Genomic DNA, 15,406 nt, shown 5'->3' on the forward strand with positions numbered 1-15,406 from the left:
CGCCCCCTCTGTTAAATAATACGTTTAGATTACTTAATCGTTCTTCGGAGCCGAGGCCCTCTAGCCCTCTTATTAACTTTGTTGCCATTCGCTGGGCCCTTTACAATTCTAGGACTCCCCTTGATTCCCAAAACTGAACTGAATACTCAGTGAGGTTGAACCAATGTTTTGTAAAGGGGTACAAGTATCGATTTGTCCCATGGATACATACCCTTTCTAATGCAAGAGAGTACAGTGAGGAATGTCACATTAAGGACATGGAGTGGCCTAGCCAGTCTCCAGATCTTAATCCTATAGAAAAATTTATGGAGGGAGCTGATACTTCGAGTTGCCAAGTGACAGCCAAGAAACCTTAAGGAATTAGAGAAGACCTGTAAAGAAGAGTGGACCAAAATCCCTCCTGAGATGTGTGCAAACCTGGTAACCAACTACAAGAAACGTCTTACCTCTGTGCTTGCCAACAAGGGTTTCTCCACCAACTACTGAGTCATGTTTTGCTTGGGGATCAAATACTTATTTTACTCACTGAACTGCAACTTAATTTATATCATGTTTTTCTGGATTTTTGGTTGATATTCTGTCTTTATCAGTTAAAATACACCTATGATAAAAATTATAGACCTTTCATTTCTTTATAAGTGGGCACACTTACAAAATCTGCAGGGAATCCAATAATTATTTTCCCCACTGTACTTTGCTTACTTCGTTAGTGGCTGCCTGGCATTGAATGCTATTGCTGAGTCTTTTTCTATCACTGATTTTCTCAGCGTAACCCCTCCTAATAAATATATTGCCTGCAAGTTGTTATGCATTTGGGTACTAACTTTTCCTTTTCAAGGTTCAACCTCATCTGCCAAGCCTCCACTAGTCCCCCTGTTTTATCAAGGTCTTCCTTTTAAAGAAAACCCTCCCTTCCTGAATCCAAAAAAATATGTTTTGGCTTTAGATATACTTTAAGAAGGCTGATATCTAGCTGTTCTGTATAGAGAACCTATAGCCGCTCTGAAGATAGGTTCTGCCTTGTCGGGTAGCTTTCCGGTGAGGAGGGGTACCCGGCAGGGGCGCCCCCCGTCGCCGGGGCTGTTTGTAATAATGATGGATCCCTTGCGCACCTCCACGAAGCTGGAGGGACTCAGGGTGGGAACTATTGAAGAGCGGCTAACTTTATATGCGGATGACTTAATTTTGTTTTTGGCAGATGCAGGACCATCACTTAGGGAGGCGCTGAAGATTCTTGATCAGTTCTCTGTGTTTTCTGGCTTGAAAGTGAACTGGGCCAAGTCCCATATCCTGCCTCTAGATCAGGGCACCGTAAGCTCGGCTGATGGATCAATCTCTCTACAGTGGGTCTCACAGATCACGTACCTTGGAATTAAGATCTCGGCTAGGGCCCCGTCCCTTGCACAGGTTAAGGGGAGGCTGCTGGCATGGAAGCATTTGCCAATTTCCATGATAGGGAATGTTAATCTGCTTAAAATGAAGGTTCTCCCAGTTTTGCTGCATTTCCTACGCAACTCCCCGGTCTGGGTGCCTGCGAGTTTTTTCCGAGGGGTGACTGGCATGTTCTGGGACTTCATGTGGGGCTCGCAGGTACCGAGACTTCGGATGGCTATCCTGCAGGTGCCCTGGACAGGAGGGGGACTAGCACTACCTGATATGAGGAAATACTATCTGGCAGGACAAATGGTGGTTGTGCACAGGTGGCTGGTGGGAGAGGACAGTGACTCTGCGGTGGTCTTGGAGGCGGCGAGTCTGGGCTCCTATGAGGCCTTGTCATCCCTGGTGTATAGGGGATGTGGGGCCCCCGTATGACCCCACGCTCTCCATGTGAACATACCTCGGAGAGGGTATGTTATAAGGTGTTGTTAACATATGTATGATGTGCCCCTGAGTGTTGGAACTCAGGTGATAATTGTCTGTTTTGTACTGTCTGTTTTATATGAAACCTAATAAAAACAATTTATAAAAAAAAAAAGAAGGCTGATATCTGCCAAAAGTAACTGTGTTGCATGTGAGTATTCATCAAACAGGTGTAATACCCAATTTAACCCAAATGTTAAAAATGCAAATGTTGATTCCATTTTGCAGGAATCGGGACTGTGTAATACCCAAAGTGCAGGGGTGAGGAATGTGTAACACAGAGTGTAGGTTTCAGGGGTGTGTAATGCACGGGGTGCAGGGGTCAGGAATGTGTAAAGAACAGGGTTTAGGGGTCAGCAGAATGTAATGCACTTGGTTCAGGCAAAATACATACATAGCACAGAGTGTAGGGGTCAGGAATACATAATGCACAGAGTGCAGGGGTCAGGAGTAGGTTAAGGCAAAGAGTGCAGGTGTCAGGAGTGTATACTGCACAGAGTGCAGAGGTCAGGAGTTTATAACACATAACTAATAATGTTTATTATATTACATGTTAGGTTGCAATATTTTGACTTTGTGCTTACTAAATTGTGTGTGGCAATAGTGATCCAACAGACATGTAATGATCACTTGTGGAGAGATAGCTAAAAACCAAAATCAAATGCTGCATAAAGATTGATGTGTCTCACATGCCACTCTACCGTACTGTAGTATGAGAATGCAGTTTCTATGTTTGTCAACGGCAGCCACAACCTCCCCTTAAGTAATCCACCATTTATTAGCTCTTGTAAAATGATACCCTAATATGCAATACATGTACTTCTGAAAGCTAAACCTGCGCCACTTTGCTTTATCAGTCAAGTCGCACAATAAATGGTGGCAGGACCTGGCACTACAGAGATTAGACATATGCCTTCCTGTCCACCATTCCTGGAGAGACAGCTCACCTATGACTAGCCTACAGATTGGATGCCACTGTATACAGCATGTACCACATCGTTTATACAAATATACTTCACAATAAGATTCTAGTAAATGTTAAACTAAAGAGTAGAAAAAAAAAAACTAAAATAGGTTTTTTGATAAAGAAATTTGTTTCCTTATTATTCTACTGTACATATTCTAAGACTATGGGACATAAAATGTCTGATTTCTTCTGCTGGTTAAGCCATATTTCTGAAGGAAAAAAAAAATACACACAACCAAAGACCAAACATGTCATATGGATTTTCTTATTCTTTATTGTAAACATGTTTATTATCAATAAAGCGTTAATTAGAAAAATTTAATTTTCATTAATTATAAAGCAGAAATATGTTTAGTGCTGCAAGTCATTTCTCATACTTAATTTAGAAATCCTTTACACGTGACTTAAAAATGCCTTCACATTAAGAAATTCAAAATTTTATTATACAACAAACATTTACATATATATAAAAAAAAGTCCCAGGTCTTTAGAAGAATTATTTTTCTGTCAATATGAAATGAACCAAAAAGCCTGTTGTTACTCATACATTTAAAAATGTAATAAAACACACATTGATCAGAGTTAATGGTCATTTTTCAATATGTAAAGCATTACAAGTTACTTTTATCCATAATTATTAACATGAAGAATTTAACAAATCGATGTCTGAAATCCAGTGTTCAATATGTTAAGGGTTCCACAATACTTGATTATATATTTCATAATTTACTTAATCCTGAAGAACGCATGGCATCAAAGCAAGACATCAAGGAACCTTGGACAAATTAAGCATTAGTAACACTGGCTTGTGATCAACATGCATTTCAGCAGAGTTTAGTACTGTAAAAATACAAGCTGCATTGCCTGATGGACCAATACATGAAAACATTCTACTAACACACATTTAGCCAAACTTTTTCAGTGGAGTTTTCAGTACACATGTTTCCCCAAAGTAGCTTACAATCAAATACTTTCTACCATAGACACATGTACACTATTTGGGCCAATGTTGGTTGGTTGCCATGTAAAATAACATTACATATCTGGGTTGTGAAAGAATATGGAAAACCTGAAGAAAACCAATGTATTCACAGGGAGAACATACCAACTGCAAGCAGATGGTGTCCATGGTGGCTAGCTGACCATTCAACTGCAATTATTAGAATTAGTTTGTTATTTTTAACAATGACATTGGCAGAAGACAATTTAAGAGAAATAATTTATACAGAAAATAATCCAACCATTGTTTTGTCTCTCCGGCGTAGGCAGCTTAGAGTCAGATGGTAAATTTTATTTAAATTCCAGGATATTCAAACACAGCCGCTGCTCCCATTCCAGTACCTATACACATTGACACAACACCCAGGCCTCTGCAAAAAAAAGAAACATGTTGTGTGCTATTTTTAATGTCATTCTGATAAAAGAACTTGCAAAAACACAACTAAATTAGTCCATGCATATTTCATATATGAATCCAATAGCCACAAAGGATATAAATCCACTTTGTGCGCATCAAATTACAAACCCAGATATTGTCTTGTAAAAGTAGAGAGCAGAGCTGTGGGAGGAACCCTGCAGGTCCACCCACTACAGGCTGCCTGCCAAAAACTATATACAAGACCAGTCTCCCTGCACAAGCAGAGAGAGCAGCAGTGACCGGTCTTTCTTACAGCGTGCTCTTGAACAAAGGCAAAGCTTTACAGTTGTACACAGACCTGAAAGAAGTACAGAAAGTTCAAATGGGACCCATCGCACTCCTGACTGGACAATACCCTTAAGAGTCGGGTGGATGCCAAAGTGACAGCAGATGCCTCCGCAAATCAATGTACAATGTAGAGAGAGAGTCATTCGCACTCAAGCCTAGTTGCAGTCAATATTTATTGACCTCTGTAGTGTGCGCTATATGATGTGACACTACAGAGGTCAATAAATATTGACTGCAACTAACTCTACATTGTATATAGAAATACAGAAAGGACACCAAAATTCAAGTGAGAATACACATGCCTCTTGTAGTTAGACATTTTTTTTAATCCCTTCTGCACAACCCTCAAATTTATTTTTTCATAGTCTAAAATTAAACAAAATTTTGTTTTGTACCTACAATAGAAAAACCTCTCAAAAGCAAAACTAAAATGGAGAAAAAAAATATTCAACCGCTTCCAGCTCAAAATCTGTATATAGTTGTAACCCTGTACAATATCCTGTCCTGGTGATGCAAATATACTGTAAATGTCCTCCCCTTTAAGAGCTAGAAGCCAACACTTTGGTTTTATCGTAGGCTGACAGCTCACAATTGACAACCGGGAACCTGAGTGTTTTTTTTAATCATGAAAGGGCTATGTCTATGACTCGGGAAGTAGAGGAAGAAGCAGGAATGAGGAATACATAAACAAAGAACAACTGACTGGTGTACAACGACTTGCGAGAGGCTGATACCAAGTCAAATTCAGGTACTTGCACTTAAAAAAATATATATACATTATGTATTATTAGATACTATGCTGCATTAATTTGTCCTTTTAATCTGCCTGAAGTTCAGCCTGAAGAAAGAACAGGGCATAACCAGTACTTCCCTGGTCCACAAGTGGTTACAGTTGGCAATGGCAGCACCCATATTTCTATCCTCACAGATTCCCTTAAGGTCAGACATGAAAAATAGTTAAAGGGGTAACCAACATTACGAAGAAGTGGAACCTTCTACTTAAGTCTATAGGCTAGAGAGAAAGAGACCTTAGGCCTCAAAACAACCTTGTCCCCTTGTAGCACCAGAAAGTGTGCCTTACAAGAAAAGGCCACTAACTCACAAACTCACGTTGCAGAGATGATGGCAACAAGGAAAGCTATCTTGTAAGTGAGAGGAGACAGGATTCTCTATGATGGGTTCAAAAGGTTTTTTTTTAAAGAAATTACAAACCAGGTTGAGGTCTCACAGAGTCACAGGTGGCTTTACAGTGTGAATATTGTGAGCGACACCCTGTACAAAGGGCTTTTACCACAGAAAGAGTAGCAAGCTGTCTTTGAAAAAGAATCCGGAGATATGAGATCGGACTTTCAAATGGTACTCGAGCCAAATGCTGATCCAGAACAGACAGGAAAATTGCCAGGATCCGCCCCAAGGAGCAACTCCTAGGATGGAAATTGCTGCCTTGCACCATATGAAGTACACATTCCAGGTGCACTGGTATACCTTGCGAGAGGAGCATTTCCTAGCTTTTAAAAACAAAGGAATAACAGAATCAGATAGGTCATTATATTCCAAGCCCTGGGCTTCAACAGTCATGGCGCTAAAGCCAGCAATTGTGAAGCAGGGTGGTAAACTGGTCCTTGGGATAGCAGGCAAGGGTGATCTATGAGAGCCTGCGGAGAGTCCTTCACTAGTCTGATGAGGGCTGGGTATCACATCTGAGTGGGCCAGTTTGGTGTAATAAGAATCATCAGAACGCCCTCCATTTTGATTCTGTGAAGCAGATCAGGAGGTTACACCAGGCCTCAGCACAACCTCTGAGTCGAGTGGGCATGTACACGTGGTCATCATGTTGTTATCTAATGCTGCCTTATCCAGAGGGGAAGCAAAGGGACAGGAGAAAGGACGGGAACCTGGCGGACTGAATGCTGTGTTTTAAATATCTGAGACCTAGCACATGATTCTAAGTTTTTAAATAAAGTTTATCTAAGGATTTTATACTATACTGCGATATTTCATTTCTTTCTCTGAGTACTAATGGCTATGGGAGGAGAGGAGATATCTGTGAGCAACAATTGATATTGGAGACATCTTATTATTTCTGGTCCATCCAAGTCTGGTGAGTGAAGGCAGTACACATAAGAGCAGAGAGTTTTTCAAGTAGATTTGGATCTTTTCACACAAGGAGCACTATGTGTGTTTTCGAAGCTATGTAAAGCACACCTATACTATTTATATACAGGTGAAACTCGAATAATTAGAATATCGTGCAAAAGTAATTGCAGTAAGTGCTGCAAAAGGGGCCCAAACCAAGTATTGAGTACATATGCATGCTTGTACTTTTCAGAGGTCCGATATTGTTCTATGTACAATCCTTGTTTTATTGATTGCATGTAATAATCTACTTTTTTGAGGTTGTGGATTTGGGGTTCTTGGGGTTTTCATGAGCTGTAAGCCATAATCATCACAATTATGACAAATCACGGCTTGAACTATCTTGCTTTGCATGTAATGAGTCTATCTCATATATTAGTTTCACCTTTTAAGTTGCATTAGTGAAATAAATTAACTTTGCACGATATTCTAATTATTCGAGTTTCACCTGTATGCACTATCGGGATGCACTTTAGCATGGAAGTTTGGTGAATTAAATTAACATTTTTTTTATTATAGTAAAGTCTGGAAATCAATTGTACACTTTTCTGTTTATGCACTTTACCTTGTATGTTTTATTTATAATTGATGATTTTATATAAGTGCAGTGTGATAGGGGTTTTTTGATATATGCGTTGATTGAAGCACTACTACACTTGCTGTTTATTGGGTTTTTATTTTTAGTGGATAGGGTTGAAGCAGGAACGCAGATTTATTGACTAAGAATGGCCATGGCAATGTCTGACTGAATCCTGGTTGGATGACCCTGCAATTGGGGGATCCAGTATTAAGGGACAACAAAATCTCTCTGATCTCCAGGATGTTTATCGGGAGTCGCGATTCCAGGTCTCTTGGACCAAGAGGCTCTCCAGGACTCTGCCCCAGCTGGACAAGCTACCATGCATCGTAAGCACTTTCCAAGTCTTTAGAAGGAAGGACTTCCCCGACTCCAGCACTGGACTGGATATCCATCATGCCAGGGAAAGCTTTGTCTTGCTGGGCAAGCAGATGGGGAGGGATCAAACTTTTTCCATGCAGCTAGGATGTTGAGCTGCAACGGCCTGCAGTGAAACTCAGCAGGAACTGCCTTGTAGGAGGCTATTAGGCCCATAACTTTCAAGCAAAAGTTAATGGTCAGACACTTCCTGGAATGTACGGTTGATCTGCAGTGAAACTCAGCAGGAACTGCCTCGTAGGAGGCTATTATAACTTTCAAGCAAAAGTTAATGGTCAGACACTTCCTGGAATGTACGGTTGGAACAAGGGGGCGGGGGACGGAGACAGCAACTTCTCCTGTGTTAAGGTGCCCATACACTGGCCGAATTTCGTCCGGTTTTTAATGTACCGGACGAATTTCGCAAAATGTGTTGGGTTATCTGCTCCCTTTCATCCAGCATTCCTCGATGTGCTGATCAAAGGAGCTGGCTGGAAAATCTTCGTATGATTAGAGCCGGCAGCAGCCAATGAGCTGCCCGCCCTAATAGGCTATTCTGACAGATGTCGGCGGCACCTTTCAGAATACAAAGCAAACAGCGGTGATTCCTCGATCGACGCGCTGTTTGTGTTGATGGAGGAACCGCGTCAATTTTTTTCATTCAGCCTGCAGGTTGAACAAAAAAAATGAATGTGTATGGCCAGCCTTAGGAAGACCCCGGGCAGGGTCGTGTCCAAGATCAGCCCTAGGTACTCCAAGCAACAGGAGCATTCCAGCACTGATGTTTGGGGAATCAGGATCGATCCGAAGCTCTGTAGGGTCTGTATGGTCCTATGAATATTGGAACACAGGGCTGAGGCTGACTACTATCTGAGATGCAAGTTGTCCAAGTAACCCACTATCGGGATACCCTGTGAGCACATGGGAAAGACAGGGGCTAGCACCTTGGTGAACATGCTGGGAGATGTTGACAGACTGAAGGAAAGAGCAACAAATAGGAAATGCTGGGTGACCACAGCAAAAAAAAGTAACAATGGTGGGCAGGGAAAATGGGGATGTGTAATTATGCTTCCTTGATGTCCACCGAGGCCAGCAATTTCCTACTGATGCAACTGTAGGCTTGTGCAGTGTCGTGGCGGTGAAGCTCCCTGAGAACACAGCCAGAGTGTAGCAGCAGGCGCATGCGAAGTAGAATACTCACGTAAGAGCTGTGCAGTCACTTTTTGTAACCTGTAGGCTGCAAGTGAAGCCTCAAGGCGTCAATATCAATTCCTTAAAGCTGTATACCACCTTATAACGTGACTCTGAACTCATGCTAGAGCCTCAGATTTAACACGTTAGCAGAATGAGGCCACCACCTGGGCTCCAGGGAGGGCTGTGGCTTACTTGAGGAGCTTTTGGTCATACCATGGATGTGGCAGCAGTCCTAGAAAACACACCATCTAATCTTTGGCCTCTAGGGCATACCCCCCTAAAGGGGTCCTTTAGGGTCAGGGCTCCACAGATGAACCACAGCACTGGACTTGTAAAGGACCCTGTGGTTAACCACATATGCTGTACAAAGTTCCTAAGGAGGGCGTGGAACGCAGGATCCATTGACCAAGCTCATTACCGGCAGGTTCCAGCAAGGTCCAGGTATGAAAAAAACCCACTTGATTTCCGCATTAACACCAAGCAGACTGGTTTGGGGAAGCTCCCCTGCCTGGCTATTGTATTCTGACAGCTGATGTCTGCAGTCACTGATCAGTTGACAATTTTAGGTCTGACTCCTTTAACAAAACGGAAATGTAAAAATCAACATTTTTTAGAGAGTGGTGGCGACAGGGCCACACACAACTCGAATTTTAGCCGAATCAGCAGAACTCGCCTGAAATTCAACCATTGTATGGCCAGCTCATAATTGTTGCAGTAGCTGGGTCAGAGATGAGCATTAAGGTGCATACATCTGGTCTTCAAAGACATGTCATGTGTGTCAAAAAAGACAGTGGGTGATTCAACTCTACAATATTTGCCAAAAGCTGAGCTTTGAGCAGTAGATATAAACGCACAACAGAAATTTTCTTACCGTTTACCCCTTCTCTTGAGCTCATTCAGTAAAGTGACTGTCTGTCGAGCTCCAGTACAGCCCAAAGGATGCCCAAGGGCTATGGCTCCTCCATTGGGGTTAACTTTCTCGAAGGGAATGCCCAGCTTCTCCATGCAGTATATTGCCTGCATATGCCAAAGAAAGCACAATGTTTGAAATGAAAGAACAATTTACTGCATTTCAGTTTTTTTCTGTATAATGGAATGCTATGAACAAATACAAACAGCAGGCTTATGCAATCCTACATCACTTTCATAAACATCGAGAAGCAGCACAAGCACAGCCCTGTCATATGGCACAATGCAATGCATCTCTGTTGACAGGACTCTATTGTGGAATGCAGCCAATAGGAATAAATTGGGGTGCTCCTGGTGTGCGGCTGAGACACTTTAAAGTAATTTTCCTTGGTAGGTACTAAATAAAGCCTAACACATAAGGTTAGAGTAATGCAAGATTTTTTCAAACAATAGATGTTAACAGTTTTTTCCTTTACAAAGAAATTGCAATAAAGAAACAGTATAAAAAAAAAGGAATCAACATTACATAACAATGCAACAAACATTCAAAGAACATCAAAATAGAAATATAAAAAGTACGAAGTATATAGTGGCCACATGTAATGAAATTGAGTAGACAGTTCCTTGGTCAACACTGCAAGGTATATAAAGTTAAGCAAGTGTTAGACCAAAAGACCCATTTATTATCAAAGAGCCATCTCTGAAGGACATTATTCTCTCATATTGAAAATGAAGTCTAACAATCAAAAGTGTTTCAGCCTAGCTGCCAGTAAGACATGGATTATAATATTCCTAACCAGGGTTGGGAAAAGATCGATTCCAAGGGAGAGTAAAGACAGAGCTGGACAGGGTTTAATTAGTATTCCAGTAATGGAGTAATGCAAGATTTTTAAGCACTGCTTACCTTAAAGGAGAACAATGGGGGTCAATGTTTTTTCCCATAGTTCTCCTTAGGGTAACGGGAGGACACAAACTAGCGTCCTCCCGTTACCCTAAGCTCAGTATACCGCGAGCTACAGCTCGCGGTATACTGAGACGCCGCAGCCGGAGCGGATCCCGACTTAGATGACAGGATCCGCCCAGCTGCGTGAGTGACAGCTGGCTCTGCCTCTAGATAGGTGTACCTATCTAGATGTACCCGCCCCCTCCCCCGTCCGTTCCGCCAGTCAGCGCTGGCAGATCGGAGCGGGGAGAGGGGAATCCAGCCCCTCCCCCTGTCATGGCAGAGAGCCGTGACAGGATCGAGAGGCGAGCGAACCCGGTATGTGTTTGCTCACCTCCCGATCTACTGAGCCGACCTGTGACAGTCTCATTGTCACAGGTCGGCTAGAACTATGAGGTGAGTGAAAAGCACTCACCTCATAGTTCTCCTTTAAAAGTGTATCTATGATCTACATTTGCACCAGGTGAGTCCCATATTACTATAACACAGCATATATGTGGATAAAGGTTACAATGGCTTAGCAGGTTTAAAGTGTACTTGTACTTTAGCGGCCAAATTGGGATAAAACCTATTTTATATTTGTTATATGTTCTTATTTAAATAGCACAAAATATATTTTTAAAAAGCTGCTTCCATATTACATGCTCTATTCTGAAAGAAAAGTCTTTCTCTGTACTAAATTTGACTCTGCAATGCAAGGGGGCTGTACAGGTTGATGTAAAAGTGACACTAAACTCAAAGAGTTAAATCTTACAAATTCATTCAAGTACCTTAACTATTAACAAAAATGTAGCTTATTTGTGCATCACTTGGCTATAGATCTTCAAATCATCTCGGAATTGGTGCTCACACTGTCCTTCCTTCTGGAGGGCGTCTATTTTGTTCCCCATGGTCCCCGTGTGTGTTGTAAAGTAGCTAATTGCTCAAAGCTCGCTCAGGTGATGGACTATAACTTTCATACAAATTAGTAAATCAAATGTGAGATTGCAGTCCATGTGAGATTGTAGTGAGCTTGGGGCGGTGGCTACTTTACAACACACACAGGGACCATGGGGAACAAAAGTAGCCACCCTCCAGAAGGCAGGACAGTGTCAGCACCAATTCAGAAATTATTTGAGGATCTACAAACGAGGCGATACACAAATAAGATAGATTTTTGTTAATAGTTAGAGAACTATGAGGTGAGTGATTTCCACTCATCCTCATAGTTAGAGCAGACCTGTGACAAAGAAGATCTACTGAGCTTTGGGTCCTGGAGGAGGTTAGTATATGTCCTCCCGTGACCCTAAAAGAGAACTATGGGGAAAAACACTTACCCCATAGTTCCCTTTTAAGGTACTTGAATGCCTTTTTAAGATTTAACTCATGGGTTTAGTGTCACTCTAAAATGATTAACCCTGTGTCACAATCTAGAATCAGGTTTGGAGTCCAGTAGCTGAAACAGCAGGCAAGGGCATGCTATAAAGAGGCCAGGTTCGGTTCACAGTCAGTAACAGTATTGAAGCAGGCAGAAGAGTTGTCAGTATCAAGCCAAAGTCAGTAGCCAAAGGTAGCAGGTTTAACCCCTTCATGACTGAGGCCTTTCCCCCCCCATTTTTTGTACCCATGTTATATTCCACATTTTAGGCCTAAAAATTACTTAAAACCCCCAAACATTATATATTTTCTGAATGCTAAGACCCTATAGAATAAATGGTGGTAGTTGCAAATTTTTATGTTGCGCAATATTAGCGCAACTCCTTATTAAACCCCAAAATTTTGGGACAAATTTTATTAAATGCCCCAAAACACAACAAAATACCCATTTCTTTAATGAAATATAAAAGATGAGGTTACAATGAGTAAAACGATACCCAACATGCCCAGTTTACAAATTGCGTGCGTCCGTGAAACGGCGAAAAACTGCAGTACCACAAAAAATTCCATAGAAGACGCTTTAAAAGCCCCCACAGGCCATCAATTTAGAGATAACCCAAAATAGTGGCCCTAGAATTATTGCTCTCACTCCGGCGTGCGCGGTGATAAAAAACATGTGTAGCACGTTCGTCGTTTTCATAAGTAGGCACACCCGACGCGTGTTTACGTGGCGACGCGCGTGCTCGCGGGGGACTTTAAAAAATGTTTTATTATTACATTTTAATTTAAAAAACTGTGTTTTTTTTAACTTTACTTTGACTGCTATCACATAGGGGTGCTTACAAGCCCCCCCATGTGATAGCAGATGGTGGTGACAGGTACTCTTTAAGGTGATGCTGGGGGTCCAAAAGACCCCCAGTGTCACCTTTACACTAGAAATAAGCTATTGAAGTGCAGATCGCACTTCAATAGCTTATAGCTGGGTTGCAGGAGCCCAGAACTGACTGCATCACTTCCGGTCCCTGGGCTATCTGCATCACTCCCGGTCCCATAGAACGGGGAGGGGATAGATGAACGGAAGTTCGTCAATCTCCTCCCCAGCCCCCCCGCGGACATTAAGGAAGCCGGTCCCGGGAAGCACGGCGGGGGTGTCCCACGGGGGAGGGGGCGGCCCCTTCTTCGGCACACAGAAGCGATCTGGCGAAAGGTAACTCGCCAGAATCGCTTCTGTTGTAAAGCCGACAGTCGGCTTTACGAGTTTAAACAGAGTCCCGGCGGCAAGAGTCTGTTTAAACAGCCCCGATGCTGGCGACGTACACTGTACGTCGTCAGTCACGAAGGGGTTAAAGTAAAAGGCGATCAGCGTAGTCAGTGAATCAGCAGCCACTGGTTGGTATACAAGTAGCAGTATAGGATGTAGTTTTGCAGTAAAAACAGGAAGCAAGATATTGGCAGAAGCACAATAATCTGGCAAACAGGAAGTGCAGAGACATGGCTTAAATAGGAAGTTCAAGGGAGGAGCAAGGAGTTCAGAGTTCTGCAGAAAACTAGGTTTAAATAAAAACTGCACAGGGGATCATGCAAGGAGCTATCCAGAGTTTCAGGTAGCTCAGCAGGTAGAGCCACTGCCAGATACAGTAGAGACCCTGGGTTCAGATCTGGAGCCTGACACCCTAGCTTACAAACTCCTGTCACACAGACATCTGAAAAAGTAAGAAATATTTCTTTAAAATTATTTTTAAGTATGCTGTGTAAACAGGAACACATAAACAGTGATTTAAACAAAAAAAAAAATTTGACTGCAAATCCACAAATACACTTTATGGTGCCATTCTGTCTGCCATTAAATAAGGGCACTTGAGAAAAGATTATAATAGGCATGGACAAATCTAGAAGCCAGCACTATGCAACATGCATATGACTATATAGCAGGGGTAGTAAAATTCAAGGAGGTTAAGTGAGCAAAATTTTCACTGAGCCGAGGTCCAAATCGATATCTGGACAGAATGATCACCCAGTCTGTGTCTGCACCACAGTCCTACATTTAGGCTGCATTTACACCAGCAACTCCACTGCAAACTTTTCCCAGACACAATACTGATGCATCGATCCTGGCACATCACTTTCTTTTTAGTTAGAAGTTTATTGAAAAGTCATAAGTGACATTTCATTAAAGGAGAACTATGAGGTGAGTGCTTTTCACTCACCTCATAGTTCTAGCCGGCCTGTGACATGGAGACTGTCACAGGTCGGCTCAGTAGATCGTAGATACCGGCGTTCGCTCACCTCCCTGCCGTGCCAGGGGAGGTGCTGGATTCCCGCTCCGATCCGCCAGCTCTGACTGGAGGAACGGACGGGTGAGGGGGCGGGTACAGCTGGCTCTGCCTCTAGATAGGCAGAGCCAGCTGTCAGTCACGCAGCTGGGCGGATCCCGGCACAATTGTCAGGATCCGCTTCAGCGCCTCAGTATACCACGAGCAGTGGCACCAGAATACACCACTGCTTACAGCTGAGCAGGTTGCACTGTCTATGTTTACCTAAAGTATTTGCTGAAAGAGCTAATCAGGGATTGAAACTCACCTGACTGGCAAAAGCTTCATTAATTTCATACACATCAATGTCGTCAATTGTGAGACCTGTAGACATAAACACGCTTTAAAAAAATGTTTTAACATTTATATTAATATAGAGAACATTAAATAGTCTGCAATTAACACAAAACCAACCAGTTAAAACCTACCTGCTTTTTCTAAAGCCACAGGTATAGCATAGGCTGGTCCTATTCCCATAACATCAGGGGGAACCCCCACTACTGCAAAGGACCTTAGAACTCCCATGATAGGGAGGCCCAGATGCATTGCTGTTGATCGCTTAGCAAGCAAAACTGCAGATGCTCCATCACTAACTTGACTGGCATTTCCTGTAAATATTAGAGGAAAAAAAATAAAAAATTTACTTCACACATCGTTTTCTACATATATATATGATGTATAAAAAAACAAAAACAAAACGAAGTATTGTAGTATGCGATGATACCTTTCTTATTGGACTAACAAAATATATAAAAGACAAGCTTTCGAGAGTTAACCTCTCTTCTTCAGGTCAGAAGCAATACTAAATCAACATGACAACGTTTACCACTTAAAGCAAGAGAAAGTTGTTAGGGAGGGGGTGGTGAGTAGGGTGTCATAAATGTTGGACCTGGGAGTAAAGAATGTATCCTGATAACTAGAACACAGAATAAACATAGGATGACCAATAAATCCTGCACAGATCAGGGATATACAACATACATGAATATTATGTTCTGTATATTCATACAAAGTTCTGGTAGTGTGTAAGAAAACCAGAAACCACATTAAGTCCCTCCTTTATGGAATTGAAATGTAAAATCATTTTTAT

The 15,406-nt window shown here is 42.1% G+C and overlaps 1 protein-coding gene across 2 annotated transcripts in view; it reads right to left on the reverse strand.

The window, feature by feature from the left end:
• Positions 1-3,975: 3,975 nt before the first annotated feature.
• Positions 3,976-15,406, reverse strand: part of ACAA1 (acetyl-CoA acyltransferase 1) — a 57,897-nt gene continuing 46,466 nt past the window's right edge. The window contains exons 9-12 of one of the 2 annotated variants that reach the window (XM_018569236.1): positions 14,745-14,924; positions 14,585-14,640; positions 9,668-9,813; positions 3,981-4,197 (exon numbers count right to left, since the gene is read on the reverse strand). In XM_018569236.1, the coding sequence (XP_018424738.1) occupies positions 4,122-4,197; positions 9,668-9,813; positions 14,585-14,640; positions 14,745-14,924 (458 nt within the window). In that variant the 3' untranslated portion in view covers positions 3,981-4,121. Of the gene's footprint in view, positions 4,198-9,667; positions 9,814-14,584; positions 14,641-14,744; positions 14,925-15,406 lie in introns of both variants that reach the window. The other variant, XM_018569237.1, reaches the window with a different exon arrangement.

Source organism: Nanorana parkeri, unplaced genomic scaffold (assembly GCF_000935625.1).
Source record: "Nanorana parkeri isolate BGI_ZX_2015 unplaced genomic scaffold, ASM93562v1 scaffold1309, whole genome shotgun sequence".
Taxonomy (NCBI): domain Eukaryota; kingdom Metazoa; phylum Chordata; class Amphibia; order Anura; family Dicroglossidae; genus Nanorana; species Nanorana parkeri.